This window comes from Lissotriton helveticus, chromosome 1_1 (genome assembly GCF_964261635.1).
Source record: "Lissotriton helveticus chromosome 1_1, aLisHel1.1, whole genome shotgun sequence".
Taxonomy (NCBI): domain Eukaryota; kingdom Metazoa; phylum Chordata; class Amphibia; order Caudata; family Salamandridae; genus Lissotriton; species Lissotriton helveticus.
This window is the reverse complement of record NC_136057.1, coordinates 275,958,302-275,982,245: the sequence shown is the minus strand read 5'-3', so window position 1 is coordinate 275,982,245 and position 23,944 is coordinate 275,958,302. Positions and strand designations below refer to the sequence as shown.

General features: G+C 45.8%; 1 protein-coding gene across 1 annotated transcript in view; it reads left to right on the top strand.

Annotated features, from left to right (window-relative positions):
• Positions 1–22,355, top strand: part of LOC144792655 (pepsin A-like) — a 216,172-nt gene extending 193,817 nt beyond the window's left edge. Inside the window, exon 9 of the mRNA XM_078667836.1 lies at positions 20,759–22,355. Coding sequence (XP_078523962.1) covers positions 20,759–20,908 — 150 coding nt within the window. The 3' untranslated portion in view covers positions 20,909–22,355. The remainder of the gene's footprint in view (positions 1–20,758) is intronic.
• Positions 22,356–23,944: the final 1,589 nt, after the last annotated feature.

The window sequence follows — 23,944 nt, the reverse complement described above, 5'->3', positions numbered from 1 at the left end:
AATTGTAACTTATGGTGAAGTAGAATTTTGAATTAGAAAGTTGGCAGTTTCTTGCTTTATCCATGTGGTGCCTGCACCCTGTCTCTGGTCACATAACGAGGTGTAGCTAGGATTTGTTTAATCCAACACATCTCCTCTGCTGAGCGGTATATCCCAGAGCAGAACCGATGCATCTCTTCGGCTGATCAGCACATTCTCGAGCTGGACCGACACATCGCTGCTGCTGCCTGGATTGGACCAGTTGCAAAGACTCACTTTGCACCTGCAGTCTTTGAAACAGAGACATTGCCGACAACATGTTGCATCTCCAGCCCAGGTAAGGTAATCAAATAAGGAACAGGACACAAAGTTCATTTACTATAAAAGTTTACTCCAAATAATAGGCTCCAACCACAGCTCCAGCTTCACCAGTGTCCTGACTCTCTAACATTCCACAAAGCATACATAAAAACTAGTGGAATGTACATTGTCTCACATTCCACAGTAATACCTAGGATACCACACCAGGTTCCCGCATCTCTTATTGATGGCAGCCTCGATGACGAGGAGGGACTCCACATCTCAGCCTCTCAGCTCCTCAAAACCACTGCATCGGCAGCTGCGCGTGGCATCCCCGATGCCGGATTTCGCATCACAAAAACAACAATTGATGGACAAAATGCAGAACAATGTCATACATTCAACCCAGTCTTTGTCCAGGTCCGGCAAAACCAGATATCCTTGTTGGCACTTTGCGCTTTTTGGCACCATTTTAACTTAAAGCTTTACATTTTAATATCTCTGGTTTTATTGATTGGATTTTTGTCATTTTGGTCTTGTTTTATTTATTAAAAATCTATCTTTTTTTCAAAATCTGGTGTGGGATTTTTTGGTGTTTTCATTGTTTTACTTTTTAAAGTGTAGCACAAATACTTTACACATTGCCTTCAAGTTAAGCCTGACTACTCGGTTCCAAGCTACCGGGGGTGATCACAGGTTAATTTGGGGTTTGCTTGTGTCTTACCTTCACTCATATTGTGGTTGCTGCTTGATCAGGGCTCACTCCCCAGTCAACCAGTAACCCAATTTCTAACAGTTGAACGGACCAATAATCCCCTAGAGCCCCCTCTATGTATGCATATGTCATTTTATTTTTCATTTGAGATTTGTATTTTAAATAAATGAGGTTGCCAAATCGATTAAAGCTTTCTCTGGGTCGAACCTAACAAGCATTAACAAAGTTTATAGGGCTAGTGCTGACCTCTAGACTTCTCAGTTTGTTAATGCTCACTTTGTCATTATCTTTTTGCAACTTTATTTTGCCAGGCCAGTGGAAAAGCTGATATGTCTGTCCTATACCTGAAGGTGCCTGGATCATTCCATATATGCAGTCCCTCATTCACCATCCATGCACTCAGTCACTCATCTATGCACACAGTGATTCATTCTTGCAATCATGCATCTGTCAATCCAACCATTGTCTCTTTCTTGCATTCATCCATTGGCAATACCACAAACAGAAACTCACTAATCGCTGAACAGGAACTTTCAGTTATAAACAGAATCTATTGCTTTTGCTGCTGGACTAGAAAAGGTGTGAGAGGGCTTCCAGTGTTCTGTGACTGCTAGACTAGGAGGCATGTAAGAATGCCACTGGCACACCAATAGTCTGTGATGAGTGTGCAAGTCCTCTCAGTAGTGTGATAAAGCTACTGTGAGGGGTCTGAGAGTGCTCTCAGCCCTGTGATATTGCCGGCGCATGTGGGGTGTCAGAGTGATTCTGGTAGTGTATCAGTGCTGGTCTGTGAGGGATGCTGTCTGTGCTTTTATTACTACTCTGTGAATGGTATGAGAGTGGTGTCTGATAGTTTGTTATGGGGCTAAGGGCCATATGTATCAACACATTTCCCCATAGACACAAAATGGGCAAAACCCTTTGATACATCTGGCCCTAAGTGTGGTGAGTAGCATGAGACTACTACTCTGTGGAGTAAGAGAGGCGTCTGATAATGTGAGACTGCTAGACTGTGAGGAGTGTGAAAGTGTGTTCTGTAGTCTGAGAGTGCTACTTTGTGAAGGGTGTGAGTGATGTTGATATCCTTAACCTGCTGCTTGAGGGATCTGTGGTGTAACTGTTAGTCAATGAGGGATGTGAGGGTTGCTGTTAGTGTGTGGTGTTAGAATGCTGTCAATAGTGTGAGACTGCCACTCTAGGAGGAGAGTAAAAGGTCTGTCTGTACTGTGAGATTGCTAGTGTGTGAGGGGCATGACAGTGCAGCTGGTAGTATGAGACTGCTAATCTTTGAGAAGTGTGAGAGTGTTGTCTTTAATGTGACTGGTAGTCCACGAGGTCTGTAAGGGTGCTATTCGTAATGTGTGTTTGCTACTCTGAATGGTGTGAGATTGCTGGCAATAGTGCACAACTTCACACCTTTGAGTGATGTAAGACTTTTTTCAATAATGTATGATTTCCAGCTTGTAAGGAGTGTATGAGTGCTTTCAGAAGTGTGAGAATGTGCGAGTTGTGAAAGCACTTTTGCAAAACTGGTAGTCTGAGGGATGTGAGAGTGCTGCCTGCAGTGTGAGACAGCTAGTGTTAGAGGGAGCTCATGGTATTGTGGCAATGCTGTTCTGTGGGGAAAGTAAGAGGGTGGTCTATAAAGTGGCTACTGCTCTGCAAGGAGTGTGAGAGTGATGTATTTTCTGTGAGACTGCTAATCTGTGTAGATTGTAGGTGCAGTTAGTAATAGGAGATTGCTACTGTGATGGGTGTAAAAGTCCGTCTGATAGTGTGTGCCTGCTAGTTTAAGAAGAGTGTAAGACTACATCGGTATTGTTAGACTGCTAGCCTGTGAGGAGTTTGAGTGCTGCTTGTAGTGTGAGACCTACTGTATAAACGGTTTAGGAGTGCTGTTGATATTGTGAAACTTCTAGTTTTTGAAATGCATGAGTAATGTAGATATTGTGAAACAGCTATTCTGAGAAATGTGAGAGTGCTTGAAATGTGTGCTCTCCAGTCTACTACAGATTAAATTGTCACATACAGCACTGGGCCGCTCTCATAACCAAACATACAGCTGTTTGCTAAAACATCTGTCAGTTGTAATACAAATCACTGTAATGATGTTGATGCAAAGTGCCCAGTGACCCAACTGGTCAGGCACTAGGACCGGCCCGAGTGAGGGACGAGGGCAGGCGGAAAGGGAGGAGCTGGGGACCAAGTGGGCAGGAAAGGGCAGTATGCTGTTGGGATTTGAAGAAGAAGGATGACTAATAAAGAAGGTCCATGACCCTACCCCACTGTGTCCGCCTGAGTTATTGGGGCTGGACATGACAACTGGCGACGAGGGTGGGATGAAACCCCAAGCGTGTGGACAGCCACAGCAGCAACCGGCGACCGACTGGCCCGGAGCTCGCCCCACGTCTGGAGGTTCGAGCACGCTGCGAAAAACGCCCACCGAGTGCCCACCTCGGCGGCGGAATAGCGGTCATTAAAGCGCCTACCGAGTGCCCACCTCGGCGGCGGAATAGCGTTAAATAAAGCGCCTACCGAGTGCCCACCTCGGCGGCGGAAGCGCGCTGACAAAAGCGCCCACCGAGTGCCCACCTCGGCGGCGGACGCGTGTGGCCAAAGAAAACGCCTACCGAGTGCCCACCTCGGCGGCAGAAGTGAAGGAAATAGAAGCGTGTGGCCAAAGGAAACGCCTACCGAGTGCCCACCTCGGCGGCAGAAGTGAAGGAAATTGCCCTACCTTGATTGGTGACTCAAGCGGTGGACCACGGCTCCGGTGAGTGAAATCGCCGCCTAACTGGCCCCCCCGCCAAAGAAACGAGCAGAAACGACCGAAATCTCGCGGAAAACGAGATTACCGGCGGCCATCTTGAAGTCAGGCAATATTGACCAATCCCCTGCGAGGGATCATCGGCGGCCATTTTGAAGTCAGGCAAAGTGCCTGAAACAGCAAATAAGCACTGACAAGCAACAAACAAGCATTGCAAGTAGCAAACAAGCATTGGCAAATACAACAGCTGTAACAAACTAACATTGGTAAATGCAACAGAAGAAACAAAACAAGCAGTGGCAAATGCAACAGAAATAACAAACAAACCTTGGCAAATGCAACAGAAGTAACAAATAAGCACTGACAAGCAACAAACAAGCATTGGCAAGTAACAAACAAGCATTGGCAAATACAACAGCTGTAACAAACAAGCATTGGTAAATGCAACAGGAGTAACAAACAAGCATTGGTAAATGCAACAGAAGAAAAGAAAAAGCATTGGCAAATGCAACAGAAATAGCAAACAAACCTTGGCAAATGCAACAGAAGTAACAAATAAGGACTGACAAGCACCAAACAAGCATTGGCAAGTAACAAACAAGCATTGGCAAATACAACAGCTGTAACAAACAAGCATTGGTAAATGCAACAGGAGTAACAAACAAGCACTGGTAAATGCAACAGAAGAAACAAACAAGCATTGGCAAATGCAACAGAAATAACAAACACACATTGGCAAATGCAACAGAGGCAACAAACAAGCACTGGCAAGTGCAAAACAAATGGTGTAAACAAACATAACAAGCACCAGATAGTGCAAATCTCGAATGCGACAAACACAAGCAAATGTAACGCTACGCAAAGAGAAGAATTAAAATAAAGAAGGTGAGAAACGAAATGGTCCAGAATCATACCGAGATAGCCTAAAAGGAAACAGTCCTGTGACCGTAGCAGATCAAGATCTTCCTCCATCATGGTGGTGGGGAAAGCAACCCAACGATCCAATCCCTACATTGAAGTGCCACCCCCAGTGACACAGACTGACATTCAGAGTTTGGGTCCCAAATGGAACCGGTGGCTGGAATCACTGGACGACTTTCTTGACGCCACCGGTGAGCGAAGAGATGGAAAATGTCTGACGTTACTGCTCCAGTTGGTGGGCCATGAGGGCCGACGTTTAATTAGAACATTTTCTGAAAAGGACACAGAGACCTATGAAAGACTACAAGAGACGCAAAGGATGACGTGGATCATGAACGCATCGTTTTCAACACAGCACGGCAGGAACCAGGAGAATCATTGCCAAACTTCATCACCCGTTTGCAGAGTCTGGTACAACGCTGCCACTTCAACACATTTACAAATGAGGACGCAGTTCGACTTCGGGTAATCGAAGGCTGTTTAAGGTCTAGGACAAAGCACAAGATTCTTCGAGGGCATTTATCGCTAAAGGAAATAATCAAGAAGGCCGAAGTTGGAGAGCGGGTAAAAGCAAGAGAACTATCAAATAAACCGCACCTATGTGCAAGACACCAAGATACCAGAAAAGAGACATCTCTAAGGTCGGTGAATAAAGCACAAGAAATAAACAAAACCAGAAACGGGGAGGATGAAGACGAATCAGAGACAAGACAACGAGAGAAACAAAGTAACATGAAGTACTCTGAGTCAACAACACAAAAGACCGAGATGATCCAGGAGTACGACAGCGTCACTTATTCAACCTCAAACTCAACATGTAGTGCAAGTGATTATGAAGCAGATGAAGCTTCAAGTGAGACAGATCGCACCAATGGACCAGATGACAGCCTGCCCAACAAATGTGCAAGAAAGGCAAATTATAGAAGTCTGGACCAGTTACGCCAGCACTGGAATTCGGTACATGATCACACCCGTAACACAGAGGTCAGTGCACAAAACAAGCGGGAAGGAGAAGAAAACCGGATAAGACAGACTGACTCACTCGGACACCGGGAAGAGGAAGACAAACACATCCACGACATCCGAGACAATGAAGAAACAGAGAGGAGACCATCATCATCACACGAGAGAGGTAGAAATGAAATGCCAAGAGATCAACCACAAGAGATAGATATGTGGTCATCAAACAACCCATCCAGTAAGACGACATCGAAGTCATTTCGAGAAAGGTACCCGGAGAAATATGCCAAAGAGAACTCCGACTCTAGGAGCAGCTCGTCACGGCCTACCTATTTAGAAAATCATCTATTCAAGACACACTCAAGAGAACGGTATCAAAGGACATCGTCAGAAGACTCCTCTGATTCAGAAAGCACGTCTGTTCGATCCCTCGAGTCGACCGAGTCATGGTCCCAACGACGGCCATGGCGTCAACCACCTGAACACACCTCAGAACCAAAGGACATCAGTCATGTCAAGAGTAAAGTATCTCACATCAATGTCCCTGAGTACTCAGTCACTTCACAAGACAACCTGTCATGTCAACCGCATATACATCAAGATACAAATCATATACCCTCACCACGGATAGGGTCAGCGAGGCTGACCCACAGGGCCTACGGAAAGAAAATAAAGATAGTGGACACTACCAACCGGATAAGAAAGGAATATCCAGTCACCCCGCAAGGAAGACAAGACGTGTTAACAGAGACAGACCATCATCCGATGAGAGAGAAACATGCACAGGCCCAGACGGCCAAAGAGCTCACCAGTCATAAACATGAGTGGGAGTGGTTGAGGCAAACAGAGGCAGCGAATGAGTCCCCGAACCAAACCAAGATGGTCTTTTCAGATAGCGCCTCACCGTCTGGTATACATGACTCTGAACAGGAAGGCAGTGTTGTCCAGGACCAGACAAGACAAAAGGAAGTACATCTGATTGGAAACCACCACGAACTTGAGCACAAGAAGACCACGCGAGACGTCTCGCAATTACAAAGATACACTACTGTAACAAAAGATGTTCTCGTCAAAGCAACAGAAAGCCATACAAAAGAAATGGAGATGCATCTTCGTAGCCCAAATAGGCGGCCTGCAGACCCGTGTGGCTGACTGAGGAACCATTAAACATGTTAGACGCTAAAATTATTTTGTCAACAAGGGGGAGATGCAATCGTGTGATTCAGTCCAGTGTTTCAACAAAACGGAACTATAAGAACTACAGAGGCTGACGGAAGACGACTCACCCGCATCGTGAAACCGTAACGAAACTGGAACAGAGAGATCCTGAGACACTGCCAACTGACAGTCAGGCACTGATGGAGACTGCCGCTGAGAATGAGCCCGACAGGCCATACCGTATCACTTCATCGAAGAATTCAAAAGAAAGACAATTTCCTGTTTGCCGTGGTGTATATTATTTTGTTTTCTTTATTCACAGAGGGGGGAGATGTAATGATGTTGATGCAAAGTGCCCAGTGACCCAACTGGTCAGGCACTAGGAGCGGCCCGAGTGAGGGACGAGGGCAGGTTTAAAGGGAGGAGCTGGGGACCAAGTGGGCAGGAAAGGGCAGTATGCTGTTGGGACTTGAAGAAGAAGGATGACTAATAAAGAAGGTCCATGACCCTACCCCACTGTGTCCGCCTGAGTTATTGGGGCTGGACATGACAACTAATCACAAGGGTTCAGGCAATAGAAAGATGTGTCTCTCATTGAAAATCTGAACACCAACTATTGTCAAAGCAGAGGAGCCTGCATGCAGAGGTTTTCTGGGCAGTTCTGAGCATGGTTCTTCTGTGAGAAATGTTCTCCAAATTTAACCCCCTGAGCTTCTCTTTCTAACAGTCCACAATGAGAAATAGGCAGGGCACGCATTACAGTAGCAAATGGCTAGGGTAACATCTAATTACCATTCCTCTCTATCAGCATTGAAGGAAATCCTTTTCATTCTGGTGGTATGAGTGTTCAGGGAGTAATGCCCAAACATCACTAAAAAGGAGCATATGTTTGTGGTATGCTATTATTAAGTTACTCGTAAAGAAGCTGCAGCAAGAGATGTAAAATAACGGAAATTGCTGCTGACTTGGGGAACAGAGTTCGAGTCTCAGCATTTGCTTAACATCCGGTGATCCTGGCCAAAGCATGTAATCTCGCCAGTGTCATAAAAAGTGTCTTTGTGAATATAACTGGTGCTCTTTCAAAGCATGTAATGCAGTCTGCAAGGAGAACATGCAAAATGCGAATGTCAGCTTGGCAGGCCTCCTATGTGCCGTGATTGGTTAAAATAAATGACCCTTCACCCTCAAACACAGTTCACTCGTCACTTAAGAATCCCACACCCTTCATTCCCCTTTCCTCCCTTGCACTGTGGCCAAGAAAAGCATTACACAAGTATACAGGGCATGAATAAAAGCATAAGATACTTAGGGCCTTATTACGATGTCGGACGGAGTCACATCTGCCCAACACCATTGCGGGATCAGGACCTACCCACCTCTGGTTGGCGGTCCCCACAGCAGGATTACAATGTGCCCACACATTGTGCAGTCCCATAGTCCCAATTGTCTATGGGAGCGTGTGCTGCTGCAGTGAACTGGCTGTAGCACAAACTCCCATAGAAAAATGAGAGGATCTGTTCATCTCTGCACTGCGTGGCAGGCCCCTCAAGAGGCCTGCCATGCAGTGCAGGGATGGACAGAGGGGGCACACCCCCAACCAGAGCCTGCAGGGTGAAGGGGGCCCTGCTAGGGTTTCCCAATGTTGCTTTCCAACAGCCATTCCATGTTGGAAAGCCCGATATGGAAAGCTGTCAGAAACTGCCTTCTTAATCCTAATGGCGGAAATGCTACCGTAGGGATTACAGGCAGAGCTCTGTTTGGCCAGTGGACTCCTTGAGCCTGTTGGAATCCAGTCAGAATGACCGTCCGGTTTCATTTTTGGTCGCCTGCATTGTAATGTGGCGGTCAAAACTGACACACGTAATAGACATAGAAATACTCCAACATGTGTGATACTTGGGGTCTCATCGTAATGAGGCCCCAAGTATTTGATGTATTTGTTGAAGTTATCAGAGAATTGTGTTCAATTTTTTTCCATATTTGAAGAGAAATGTAAAGAGTATGGAGGAGAATCGCTCAAATGATTAGGGATTTGCAGATTATCCTGTGTGCATTGATTAAGAAACACTCTGACAGGTAAATCCAGTCTTGCAACGTGAAGTGAACATTGAAAAACTTTGAACATCAATGTGGGAAAAAAATGCCAGTTAGATAAGGTGCTTCTGGAGGTTTTGACAGATCACAGAAACAAAAGTATGTCTATGACGGTGGCTCGACTGGCCGAAATGGCCCACAGAAACACCCTCCTAGGATACAGGAAAGTGAGATACTTTCGGGACTGAATGGACTGAGAAGGGATCCTCAGCGTGCCTGGGACAGGGTGCTGCACCCTCATCCACTCCCACCTCTTTTTGAAAGCATCTACGAGGGAGCAGCACCCAGTTTTCTTACGAACGTATTCAAGTCCATGCAGTCTTCATTCCTTGCAAAACACTTATGCTGCATGTCGTTACACGTTCAAAACTGCGGAGTCTTTACAAGTTCAAAACTGCCCCATTTTTGCAGACAAAGGGCACTTTTTTGGCTATCTAATTTAGAAATGAGGGTCACTTTATTTGGTGCCCGGGCCCAGTCCGGCCCTAATGGTTTGACACTGTGAGGGGAATAAGGTTGCTGGTTACTGTGTGAATTACAACAAGGGGTGGTGATGGACAGAGTCTCTGAGTTAAGCAGAGTACTCTCACCCAGTCAAGAGATCAGGGCTAGATCCAACACCGTTTTTTAGCTCATTGCACCATCCCAGTTTCAGAACCCGGCTGTATGCAAATTAGTCTGTCCCTGGCCCAGTGCATCATGGGAACAGGGCAGACCAGACTACAAAAGCCAATTCTTACACTGGGAAGGAAACAAGCTTCCGGGGACCGGTTTCTGCCATTTCAGGCGTCTTCGGCCCGGCTTGCTTGAATCCTGATGGTGCAATGAGCAAGGGACTCACATCTGAGTATACCCTTCCACGCTTAGGGTGGACAAAATAATTTACAACAAGGGGTGGTGATGGACAGAGTCTCTGAGTTAAGCAGAGTACTCTCACCCAGTCAAGAGATCAGGGCTAGATCCAACACCGTTTTTTAGCTCATTGCACCATCCCAGTTTCAGAACCCGGCTGTATGCAAATTAGTCTGTCCCTGGCCCAGTGCATCATGGGAACAGGGCAGACCAGACTACAAAAGCCAATTCTTACACTGGGAAGGAAACAAGCTTCCGGGGACCGGTTTCTGCCATTTCAGGCGTCTTCGGCCCGGCTTGCTTGAATCCTGATGGTGCAATGAGCAAGGGACTCACATCTGAGTATACCCTTCCACGCTTAGGGTGGACAAAATAATTTACAACAAGGGGTGGTGATGGACAGAGTCTCTGAGTTAAGCAGAGTACTCTCACCCAGTCAAGAGATCAGGGCTAGATCCAACACCGTTTTTTAGCTCATTGCACCATCCCAGTTTCAGAACCCGGCTGTATGCAAATTAGTCTGTCCCTGGCCCAGTGCATCATGGGAACAGGGCAGACCAGACTACAAAAGCCAATTCTTACACTGGGAAGGAAACTAGCTTCCGGGGACCGGTTTCTGCCATTTCAGGCGTCTTCGGCCCGGCTTGCTTGAATCCTGATGGTGCAATGAGCAAGGGACTCACATCTGAGTATACCCTTCCACGCTTAGGGTGGACAAAATAATTTACAACAAGGGGTGGTGATGGACAGAGTCTCTGAGTTAAGCAGAGTACTCTCACCCAGTCAAGAGATCAGGGCTAGATCCAACACCGTTTTTTAGCTCATTGCACCATCCCAGTTTCAGAACCCGGCTGTATGCAAATTAGTCTGTCCCTGGCCCAGTGCATCATGGGAACAGGGCAGACCAGACTACAAAAGCCAATTCTTACACTGGGAAGGAAACAAGCTTCCGGGGACCGGTTTCTGCCATTTCAGGCGTCTTCGGCCCGGCTTGCTTGAATCCTGATGGTGCAATGAGCAAGGGACTCACATCTGAGTATACCCTTCCACGCTTAGGGTGGACAAAATAATTTACAACAAGGGGTGGTGATGGACAGAGTCTCTGAGTTAAGCAGAGTACTCTCACCCAGTCAAGAGATCAGGGCTAGATCCAACACCGTTTTTTAGCTCATTGCACCATCCCAGTTTCAGAACCCGGCTGTATGCAAATTAGTCTGTCCCTGGCCCAGTGCATCATGGGAACAGGGCAGACCAGACTACAAAAGCCAATTCTTACACTGGGAAGGAAACAAGCTTCCGGGGACCGGTTTCTGCCATTTCAGGCGTCTTCGGCCCGGCTTGCTTGAATCCTGATGGTGCAATGAGCAAGGGACTCACATCTGAGTATACCCTTCCACGCTTAGGGTGGACAAAATAATTTACAACAAGGGGTGGTGATGGACAGAGTCTCTGAGTTAAGCAGAGTACTCTCACCCAGTCAAGAGATCAGGGCTAGATCCAACACCGTTTTTTAGCTCATTGCACCATCCCAGTTTCAGAACCCGGCTGTATGCAAATTAGTCTGTCTCTGGCCCAGTGCATCATGGGAACAGGGCAGACCAGACTACAAAAGCCAATTCTTACACTGGGAAGGAAACAAGCTTCCGGGGACCGGTTTCTGCCATTTCAGGCGTCTTCGGCCCGGCTTGCTTGAATCCTGATGGTGCAATGAGCAAGGGACTCACATCTGAGTATACCCTTCCACGCTTAGGGTGGACAAAATAATTTACAACAAGGGGTGGTGATGGACAGAGTCTCTGAGTTAAGCAGAGTACTCTCACCCAGTCAAGAGATCAGGGCTAGATCCAACACCGTTTTTTAGCTCATTGCACCATCCCAGTTTCAGAACCCGGCTGTATGCAAATTAGTCTGTCCCTGGCCCAGTGCATCATGGGAACAGGGCAGACCAGACTACAAAAGCCAATTCTTACACTGGGAAGGAAACAAGCTTCCGGGGACCGGTTTCTGCCATTTCAGGCGTCTTCGGCCCGGCTTGCTTGAATCCTGATGGTGCAATGAGCATCACCACCCCCTTTTCTGAATCGTTTTTGGCCACTATAGGTGTGGCAGGGTATACTCAGACATGAGTCCCTTTCTCACTGCTCCATCAGGATTCAAGCAAGCCGGGCCGAAGAGGCTGAAATGCCAGAAACCGGTCCCCGGTAGCTTGTCTCCTTTCTGGTGAAGAATTGGCTTGGTAGTTTGGTCTGCCCTGTTCCCATGATGCACTGGGCCAGGGACAGACTAATTTGCATATAGCCAGGTTCTGAGCTGGGATGGGGCAGTGAGATAAATAACGGTGATGGATCAAGCCCTGATCTTTGGACTGGGTAAGAGTGGTCTGCTTAATTCAGACACTCTGTTCATCACCACCCCCTTTTCTGAATCGTTTTTGGCCACTATAGGTGTGGCAGGGTATACTCAGACATGAGTCCCTTTCTCACTGCTCCATCAGGATTCAAGCAAGCCGGGCCGAAGAGGCTGAAATGCCAGAAACCGGTCCCCGGTAGCTTGTCTCCTTTCTGGTGAAGAATTGGCTTGGTAGTTTGGTCTGCCCTGTTCCCATGATGCACTGGGCCAGGGACAGACTAATTTGCATATAGCCAGGTTCTGAGCTGGGATGGGGCAGTGAGATAAATAACGGTGATGGATCAAGCCCTGATCTTTGGACTGGGTAAGAGTGGTCTGCTTAATTCAGACACTCTGTTCATCACCACCCCCTTTTCTGAATCGTTTTTGGCCACTATAGGTGTGGCAGGGTATACTCAGACATGAGTCCCTTTCTCACTGCTCCATCAGGATTCAAGCAAGCCGGGCCGAAGAGGCTGAAATGCCAGAAACCGGTCCCCGGTAGCTTGTCTCCTTTCTGGTGAAGAATTGGCTTGGTAGTTTGGTCTGCCCTGTTCCCATGATGCACTGGGCCAGGGACAGACTAATTTGCATATAGCCAGGTTCTGAGCTGGGATGGGGCAGTGAGATAAATAACGGTGATGGATCAAGCCCTGATCTTTGGACTGGGTAAGAGTGGTCTGCTTAATTCAGACACTCTGTTCATCACCACCCCCTTTTCTGAATCGTTTTTGGCCACTATAGGTGTGGCAGGGTATACTCAGACATGAGTCCCTTTCTCACTGCTCCATCAGGATTCAAGCAAGCCGGGCCGAAGAGGCTGAAATGCCAGAAACCGGTCCCCGGTAGCTTGTCTCCTTTCTGGTGAAGAATTGGCTTGGTAGTTTGGTCTGCCCTGTTCCCATGATGCACTGGGCCAGGGACAGACTAATTTGCATATAGCCAGGTTCTGAGCTGGGATGGGGCAGTGAGATAAATAACGGTGATGGATCAAGCCCTGATCTTTGGACTGGGTAAGAGTGGTCTGCTTAATTCAGACACTCTGTTCATCACCACCCCCTTTTCTGAATCGTTTTTGGCCACTATAGGTGTGGCAGGGTATACTCAGACATGAGTCCCTTTCTCACTGCTCCATCAGGATTCAAGCAAGCCGGGCCGAAGAGGCTGAAATGCCAGAAACCGGTCCCCGGTAGCTTGTCTCCTTTCTGGTGAAGAATTGGCTTGGTAGTTTGGTCTGCCCTGTTCCCATGATGCACTGGGCCAGGGACAGACTAATTTGCATATAGCCAGGTTCTGAGCTGGGATGGGGCAGTGAGATAAATAACGGTGATGGATCAAGCCCTGATCTTTGGACTGGGTAAGAGTGGTCTGCTTAATTCAGACACTCTGTTCATCACCACCCCCTTTTCTGAATCGTTTTTGGCCACTATAGGTGTGGCAGGGTATACTCAGACATGAGTCCCTTTCTCACTGCTCCATCAGGATTCAAGCAAGCCGGGCCGAAGAGGCTGAAATGCCAGAAACCGGTCCCCGGTAGCTTGTCTCCTTTCTGGTGAAGAATTGGCTTGGTAGTTTGGTCTGCCCTGTTCCCATGATGCACTGGGCCAGGGACAGACTAATTTGCATATAGCCAGGTTCTGAGCTGGGATGGGGCAGTGAGATAAATAACGGTGATGGATCAAGCCCTGATCTTTGGACTGGGTAAGAGTGGTCTGCTTAATTCAGACACTCTGTTCATCACCACCCCCTTTTCTGAATCGTTTTTGGCCACTATAGGTGTGGCAGGGTATACTCAGACATGAGTCCCTTTCTCACTGCTCCATCAGGATTCAAGCAAGCCGGGCCGAAGAGGCTGAAATGCCAGAAACCGGTCCCCGGTAGCTTGTCTCCTTTCTGGTGAAGAATTGGCTTGGTAGTTTGGTCTGCCCTGTTCCCATGATGCACTGGGCCAGGGACAGACTAATTTGCATATAGCCAGGTTCTGAGCTGGGATGGGGCAGTGAGATAAATAACGGAGATGGATCAAGCCCTGATCTTTGGACTGGGTAAGAGTGGTCTGCTTAATTCAGACACTCTGTTCATCACCACCCCCTTTTCTGAATCGTTTTTGGCCACTATAGGTGTGGCAGGGTATACTCAGACATGAGTCCCTTTCTCACTGCTCCATCAGGATTCAAGCAAGCCGGGCCGAAGAGGCTGAAATGCCAGAAACCGGTCCCCGGTAGCTTGTCTCCTTTCTGGTGAAGAATTGGCTTGGTAGTTTGGTCTGCCCTGTTCCCATGATGCACTGGGCCAGGGACAGACTAATTTGCATATAGCCAGGTTCTGAGCTGGGATGGGGCAGTGAGATAAATAACGGTGATGGATCAAGCCCTGATCTTTGGACTGGGTAAGAGTGGTCTGCTTAATTCAGACACTCTGTTCATCACCACCCCCTTTTCTGAATCGGTTACTGTGTGAGACCTGGAAGCATTTCAATATTTCAGGGGTGCCTCTTAAAACTGCCTGTAAAGCACATGTCCTAGACAATGTATTTGCCACATAAAATAAACAGTAATAATTCCTGTTGGGAGTGGCCGAAACCTGCTCCGCTCACTCAGTTATATCTGGCATGGTGTTAAAAGATTTCCAGATCTGCCTTTAGCTCACAGTCTTGCTCTTTCTGACATGAGTCATGATCATAGTACATAAAAGGTTGACTATATTTAGTTTCCTATTGTCGAGCTTGACCCTGGTGCATGAGCACCTCAGGCTGCCAGCTGTATAGCCAGTGAATCTAAAGAAAATAACATTAGTATGACATCAAGTACCCCATATGATAACACACACAAACCAAAAAGAAATGGGCGTGAAGCCTTGCATGTGCTCAGAGGAGGAGGATGTGAAGATGACAGGGCTCTGTTCCTATCATAGGCACTCCAAAGTTAGACCTATGGGAATCTTTTCACAACAGAGTGGACACCTACAGCAGTCCAGGAGGGAGAAGGCAGTGGGGGAGAGGGGGCACAAAACCCTCTACAAAGACAAAGAACATTTGTGACAAACTTCAAGGCAATTATAAGGGTGGGTATTTATGGTAAACAGTACAGTTGTATGTACAGAGCCTACTTCTGTACTGCGACTAAGACCCTTGCTGGTCTTAAACCTCCATGATAGCACACAGCTCTTTTCTTTCTCCTGCAAAAGTGGAAGGAGAGGTGCTATGGGATGGTGAAATCCAAGAGTTGCACAGACTCTCTGTTCCCACCGTGAAGGAAGCGCACAAGATAAAAGTGAAGAGAAGAGCATATTTCTCCCCAGTGACACAGAGGATCAGAGGTCGTTGGAGATTTGGTAATTACCGGGCTAGAGCAAGACAATCGCTAGAGTATATTCCTGTCTATCTTTACCAGGGCTATGCAGAGCATTTGCTTAGCTGGTGCTCCCATTGGCGTAGGACAGTGTGTCCCACCCTTCCCTTCCTGCTTGTAGGTGCTATGACTGAAGGTGCATGAAGTTACTCTTTGGAGCCCATGGAGGAATTGAAGGTTCTATGTAATGACAAGGCTGGACTGGCCGTACCGGGCATCGGGCGTTTCCCAGGGAGGCTGGACTGGTGGGGGCAGCTTTTTTTTACTGGTGTCCAGTTTTGTAACAGTGCACAGATTTCAGGCCACAATAAAAGTGCCAAGATAACTCTGGTGATCAATGAACCTGCTGGTGAGAGATCGGATTTTTGCCCAGTGACAGTTTTGACTCATCTAAAGTAGCACGGAGGGTTACTACGCCTGCTGCAAAGAGCGGTTACTATGCAGATCACAGAACAATATTTTATGTGTATAGTGCAGTGGGTTACTCCTTTTGTCACAGAGATCCTTTTGAGAATGAGTTTCCCAGTTTGACATTATCCTAATGTTGCTAAAAAGGGTTTGTTGGAGTAGAAATACATTCTTATTAGTGCAGTCAACCCTAACCACTGTTACATTCTGAATCCTGAGTGTGTCCTTCCCTAGACTAAGCACCCTTAAGAAATGCAGGCCAGTATGGATGACATGAATTCTACACCTTGTAGTCCTCTTTGACCTATGTAACATTTCCATTACACTGATTTACACAAGCATGATTCATTGTCTCTGTATGTATTTGTGATGTAAAATGCTCCAACATCCTACACTGGTATGAGAAGTGCTATAAAAGAAATTAAATACATTAGAGAAGGGGGCTATGGAGAGCGAGAGAGGCACTGTTCGAGGGTGATAGCAAGGGAATCATTGAAAAGCCCCACTAAAGATTGCCGTTTCCTGGTGCACTGTAATGTCATCATTTACTATGCTTTAAAAACGAATACAATTTAAATTATAATGAAAACTGGGTTGCAGAATGCACAATATTTCCCCAAATTTTCTTGGGGGAGAACCCCCATCCCCTAAGCCCACTTGCAGTGGTCAGGCTCGATCATTATGCACTTCATTGGGGCAGGTCTTACAAAATTTGCCAGGCTTATTACATGTATCAAACCCCTGTCTGCGATTTGGTACCAAATACCGAATCGCAAAATGGGTTTGCGATTCCGTATTTAGAAGGGGCGTATTTAGGATATCTCTTCCAAATAGCGAATCGTAATGGTATGTATGAATGTTTTGTGATCATGAATGCGGTCACAAAACATTAGCATTTTACCATCTACTTCAAGTAGGTGGTAACCCATTTGCAAATAGTAAGGGGTCATCAAGGGACCTCTTCCTCTTTGGGAATAGTTATAAATAGTTTTTTTAAGAGAAGGCAGCGGTCTCATAGACCACTGCCTACTCTTAAAAAATGAAAAGAATACTTTTAAATTAAATTTTTTAAACGCAACCTGTATTTATTTAAGGCGATCGATCTGCATTTAAAAAAAAAGACAGCTTCATTTAAACGCAATTATGGACATGGTGGTCTGCTGACCACAGCAGAAAATCATCCATCGACTTTAGCAATTCTGCAAGTACATAGAAGGTAGCATCAGACTGGAAGGATAAACATCGAAGAATAAATTATGACAATGGATGGTCTTTAGGAGTTGTAATATAGCCTGTTGAGTCTGAGGGTACTAGAACTTGCGTAAAGATCAGTTGTGCTCTACGTTCAGACATCCTCCCATGTTTTCCACCCATGCATCAGTAATATATTTCAGTCTAGTGGTTGGAGAGAAATGGTTTATTTTAGGTGCTATGTGTTCTTTGTGCTTCACAGATTTATTTGGAATCCTGGTAATTGCCAGGGTCTGTTGAAATTAACTCTTGTTCTTTGTTCTGGTTGGAGAGCCTGTCATTATTACTAGAAAGTACTAGTCTTTGGAATCCAGTGGAGAGTGGTGGGGCCAGCGTAGGTCACGTTTACATAAGTTAGCATTCTGCATTAAGATTAAAGGCTTTGGCAATTTTATTTATGAGGGCATTGTCTTGGGTCTCAAGGTCTTGTGACCAGCAGTGGGGGAAGGTTCTGAATGTTCTACCCTCATCATGTTCAATCGTTGCTGGGTTAAGTTATTAGTGGATCAGGTGTCTGGTGCTTAATGACATATAATATGGATATGCTCATGTAAGCCAAGCTGGGGTCACCAGGGCTGTGCATCAGATGGGAAACTCCAAGCCACGGCTTGCTGGCTGTCATTTTAAAACAGTTTTTTAAATTATGCAGGATTGTGTGGAGATTTAATGTTGCCTGGTCATCCTGATGACATTCTAGAATGGTATAATTGAGTGGGAGCAGGAGACTGCAGCTGCACATTTCTTGTCCAAGTGTTCAAACATTTGGTAACTGTAAGGTGGACGCAGATCATTCAGTCCTTAGATGAGGCACATTTAGGGGCTTGAGTGTAAGGCCCTCTTTCTATTGTGGTGCGTTATGTTGTCAGTCATCTGCATGCCTTCTTGTTTTATGTACATTTTTTCTAATATGATTTAGAAGCAAGCCCAAACAGCCACAATAATGAGAAAGACAGCTCAAATCCGACAAGGTTACACTAAAGTCAACAGGGTAAATGTCTATTTTGTCATTGCCGCTAGAAGCATAATTTCAGCTTCATTGCTATCGGATGAACACAGTGTTGTCCTTTGAGATGGAGGGGATTCTGATGTCTCACACTGAATAGCCTTCATAAGCAGTCATAGTGATGGCAATACAGCAGATGATATTCGTTTAGATTCTGAGATCCACAGTTGATGTAGTAGTGCATTCCGTTGGACCCATTTATCTTCTTTGGGGTTGATGGCAACCTACACCCTGGTGCTAATCATGAAAGGTCCATGAAATGTTTTCACAGGGTGATCTGATGCCTTCAGCTTCTTTCTTTGATCTCTCACAAGTCACCACTGAGAGTTTATGAAGGTGCTGGCTTCGATTGTATCTCTGTTTCAATTTTGAACATTTCTCACCACAGTTGTAGAAGGTGGCCCAGTGCTGGCTTCTTTATTTCTCAAAACTGGAGCAGCTGAATAGTATAGTCAGGATGAAGACTCTTTTCAGGGTACAGGGAAAATGAACAACATCTTTATTCAGGCTTTGTTCAACTATCTCATGAGCCAGTGGATTCTTCAAGGGTGCCGCTACTGAGGCAGGTCAATTGTTGACTCACAGCAGCAACCCTAGTCAGTGATTGTCTGCCCCCTTTTGATGCCTACAGTAACATTGGTTATTGGGAGACAAGGGAACCCGAAGGTAATACACTAGAGACCTTGGGCGTTAACTTTTTACAAAAAACAGTGGACCCTAGTACTTGAGAGATCAGGGTAAGAATAGACATACACTCAATAGTCAGTATGTCCTTTGTCCAGCCGGACAGGAATTTATTTGAAGGATTCACACAATTAGAAAGGAATCTTAAGTTAATGTCAAGTGGGCACGGCCCGTGACCCACAGTGAGCAAGACAAAACGACAGAATTCAGGCAAGAGCAAACAAGGCGGTCTGTATACTTGTAGTCAGTGAACAGGCTTGATTACGTTTTTTGGTACCATTGTACAGAGCATTTGTGAACATTTTAGGTACATATGGTACTAGTGTGTCGACGACGTTTCGATGCCGAAACCTTAGATACATGGCATCATCTTCAGGACAAGTATATAAATCATGTTTGTCTTGAAAGGATAGGTAACAATTGCCTTACATACAAGGCAGTTTATGTCAGGGGACCGTCGATCCAGTCCGGAGAGCGAGTTTTTTGGGCAAGGGATAGCCCTTCGTGCCAGGCGGGGATCCCCGCCTGGCATGCCGTGTACTGCGATTCTGCTACCGGCCGATCCCGAGCCGCGAACTAGACAGCTGAGGTTTGAAACGCGGAATATCGCCATTAACAGACCCGTCATTCGAAGGGCTTTCTCTGGCCAAAAACTCGCTCTCCGGACTGGATCGACGGTCCCCTGACATAAACCGAAGCCAAAGGATGGTCCAAGGAGTCCGGAGGCTCGCAACAATAGGCGATCCTAAAACTTGATGATACAAGATATACGGTAGACGGAATAAGCAATGATAAGGTCTCACGGTGAGGTGGCAATGCACGATCTGCCGTAGGATCCTGGATTGGATATCGGGGATACTAGGTAAGCCAGTGTCATCCCAAATTCTGAAACAGAATTGCAAACGTATATGTATTTAGCTATAGAGTCATACATTGTTACCTTCAGGTTACTTTCGATTGGAGGGGAATGGTTATACTGAAGTAGATACTATCTGACAATATAGAAGGCAGGTTGCCATAACCGAGAAAGTAAAGAGAAGCACAAGTGTGTAGCCTGTTGACTTTCCTTTGCTGCTTCACCTAGTTCATTCCCAGTTTCTGTTCGACGAACCATTTTCCTGTTTGAGATTGAATTGAGGCCTCTTCTTCTTCAACATGCTGGGACAAAGAGACTGCACAGTACAATGGTGGCTGTGGTCACTATTAGTTTACCTGAAGAAATCAGCATGAGGCTTGGAAGCATGCCTTGATCATTTCATATATAGAGAGTAACTAGAGTGTAGCTAGATTTGACTTAATATGTCGACTTTGCTATGTATCATCCGATAAAATCCCATCTTTTCAAACTATATCCACAGAATACCTTCAGAGCTGCCTCATTGTCTCCAGCTCATGCTTCTTGGTATTGTCAGTGGAGTATATTGATGCATCACAGTTTGGTCCTGGGGTACTGTCGATGAATTCAGAGGACATTCTGTGGTGTCTCTTTCAAGATGTTTCATCTGGTGAACTTTGCCACCTTGCACTGGGATGGGTGATTGGCTCGTGCTGATTTACCTCATTCATGTTTGCGCTTTGAACGTCAGATTTGGAGGCGATGTCTTGATTAATTAACTGTAATCATCACTCCTAATCCTACTCTTTCTTGTCATAGATCCACCTCTAAAACATTATTATTATGGGCTCTTGAACCTATAAAAATTCAACTGAATTAGGGGTATTGAGACATTTCAGGGTCTGCTTGTAAATACGGCGGGATTAAAAATATATGTTCAGTTCCCTTTGCAGTAAGCTTCTTGTCAGGTAGCTGTGTGCACCTCAGTAAGGGCTGTAGCCGGAAAGACTTGGATTAGGAGTAGTAAAGACTGGTAAATACCCCCAAGTAAGGTAGCAACCTATTTACCATGTCTTCTCCATTTTCCTTTTAGAGTAAAACATCCTGCACGACTGGACTGCAAAGCATGGATATACCCACCGCGTCTGGAGACCTATGGATCCTTGGCGATGTGTTTATCAGAGAATACTACAGCATTTTTGATCGAGGCAATAACAAAGTTGGTTTTGCTAAAGCTGTCTAGAGTGATGATGAGGAATAAACCAGTTGTACTGAGGTTCATTGACCAAGAAATGTGAAATTAGGTGAATGGGGATGTTTGAAAAACTCAGATGTATGTGCCCATTTTCTGTATTTTGTTGATGAGCTGAACTTTGATTCAGCATTCCTTTGGTTTCTGCCTTTGTTGGTAACCATTTAAAACCATCTTGTATACTTTCACGTAGCTTCATTTTCCTTGAACACTAAACCTCAGCCATAGGCAATTAAATCAGAAACACTAAAGGTATGTTCATTAGATACCTTCAGTCACTCTAAAGTGATGTGTGTCATAATACTTATGTACCTGAATCTGCCATAGGTTGGATTGTAATACAAGCATTGCATGGATCTAGAGTGTAGGGCAGAGTTGAGTGGAGCTCTCGTAGTCTCACACCTATGGAATTCGATTAGAAGGAGTCAAAGGGTAAGCGTGACCCCTGGCACTAATCTTGTTAACCCTGGAATTACAGGTCATGAAGAGAACAGAAATGAAACAGTGGTCCAAGAGTCATGTCATCTTTCAAAGCCCATTAGCAGCAAATGAGATACAGCTGCATAGCTAAGGGTGCAACAAGTGATCATTTCTAGGATGTCATCCCGGGTCTGGTGCCTGGTGTAACTTCTCCTAAGTCTGCCATTTAAATTGATGAATTAAACAGCAAGGCCAGGAAGTAGTCTGGTTTCTCAATCGAGGCCAGCCCAGTCTCCAGGAGAGAGCTGTCACAGCAGTAACCATTCTTGACCATGGCTTGAGCAGTCTCAGCACCCCTGTTGTTTCACGATGTACACCCTCCTAGACCCCTCCCTTACCCATAAGCTGGAAGAAATGATCAATGGGTTGTAGCCACATCCTCCATTCTGCAAGGGCTTAAACCATAAAGTGTGGTCAAATCGGCAAATATTTTTCTTTGATGAGGTGACTTACCTGTGAATAAATACAACTATTGACAGAGGAACACTTTGTGAAAATGGATCATTTTATTGTAGGATAAGGTTAAACTAATGTTAGGAAGGCCTGACTCGATTTTTAACATTCTATTCACCGTTAGACAGTCACAATGTTATAATATCGCTTTCCAGTAAACCTATAAGTTGTCTTTAATGATGTTTTTGATTCCATTTCTAAGTGCTGTAAGTCGCAGGTATTACCAACACCTAATATAATGGTATTCATGGTATGGACCTCAGAAAGATGAAAAGATGTTAAGACCTTCTTCTGGCATGTCAACTGTGGGTGGGTAACCAGCTGATCTATATTTCCTGCCATGTTGCACTGTGTGTCTAACAGAATACTGCTTTGGGATTTGATGTCTAACATTAATCAGGAAACCTAAGTACGAGGAATATTAGTGTTTCTGATAGGTCTTCTATCAAACTTGTCATTCCTTTCATAAGTATCTTGTATAAAATAAAATACATGACAGACAGTGTTTGTGGATAAAAAGTGTATTCAATGCATCATGCTTAGAACGAATGTATTGGTTCATTATATTATCATGTCAATTGTTTTATCTCAAATTATCTGGTACAATCCCAAAGACATGGGAGGAGATCCTATTAGGTTTATAAACTTGAATTGAAAAGCATGCTGCAGTCAAGCAAAAAGACTAAGGTAACAACTAGGGGATAAATCAGACCCAGGTAGGTGTCTCCCTATCCCACCCGCTTAACAGAAGCCACGTCCTCCTGTCCCCTAGTGGACTACCAGTGGAGGAATGAGTCCTGCCAGGTGTGAATCTTTAAAACCTTAAGTTCACCGGTGCTGTAGTTGAAAAGGGAAACCACAAGTTTGGTGGGGCCAGAGCACCACCGATGTAGAGTGGGGCTCCTACTATGACAAACTAATGTTCTCTGTCTATAAAGTTCTCAATGAAGTCCCTACATCCAACAATGCTAAATAGCATGTCAAGTTGTATAGCGCACTCATCACCCGTTAGGGACTCCAGGCACTTGAGCAGGTGTGTAGGCGTGTGGTCCCCATAGAGTTATTCGTAGAGCCATCTCTTCAGATTCTCGTGGGACTCCAGGAGGGAGGAGGCTCTATTGTGTTATGTTAGGCCATTCCATATTTTGGGTGCAATTTATGACAATGAGCGACCTTCTGCTCCGCATTTGTGAATGCAGGAGAGAATGGAGGAGAGTGAGGCTGAGCGTAGGTGTCTGGCAGGTAGGTGAAAGTATATGCAGCTGTTGTGGTATGTGGGCCCAGTGTGATGTAAGGCATTGTACATGTGCATGAGGAGTTTGAATTGGCTGCATTTGTGAATCCAGAACCAGTGGAGTTCTCTGAGGTGGGGTGAGATGTGAGTGCTGCATGGGAGGTTAAGTATGAGTCTAGCATGAGCATTCTTCATGGTCTGAAGTCTGTGTAGGAGCTTCTTAGAGATTCCAGTGTAGAGTGCATTGTAATAGTTAAGCCTGCTTGCGATGAGTGCTTGTGTGACGGTGCGTCTGGTAATCTGTGACGACCACTTGAAGACCTTTTGTACCATACATAGGATGTGGAAGCAAGTAGCACTCACTGTTGAGCTTGTCATCCAGGATCATCCCCAGATTTCTGGCGAGGTCAGTGGGTGTTGGTCCTAGTTCCACAAGCCACCAGGTGACATCCCATGGGAGATCCTGTTTCTGAAGGCCACTTCTATCTTCTTAGAGCTGAGCTTCAAGTGGTTGGTTCTTATCCATTCTGCTACTATGGTTATGCAGTTGGTAAAGTTGGCTGTGGTGGTGGTTGTTTTGTCTGTCAGGGAGATGATGCTTTGGCTGTTGCTGCCATAGGAGATGAGGGTGATGCCTTGGGATCAAATTCTGTTAGCGAGTGGAGTCATAGACGTTGATCTGGGTTGGGCTGAGAGCTGATCTCTGGGGGACTCCGCAGATCAGGCTCATGGTCCCCGATGTCAAGGATGGCAGTCAGACTTTTAGGGTTTTTTCACGAGGAAGGAGCAGATCCAGTTGAGTTCGAGTCCTGGGTGCCAACTCATGGAGTCGTCTGATGAGTGTGTTGTTGGAGATCATG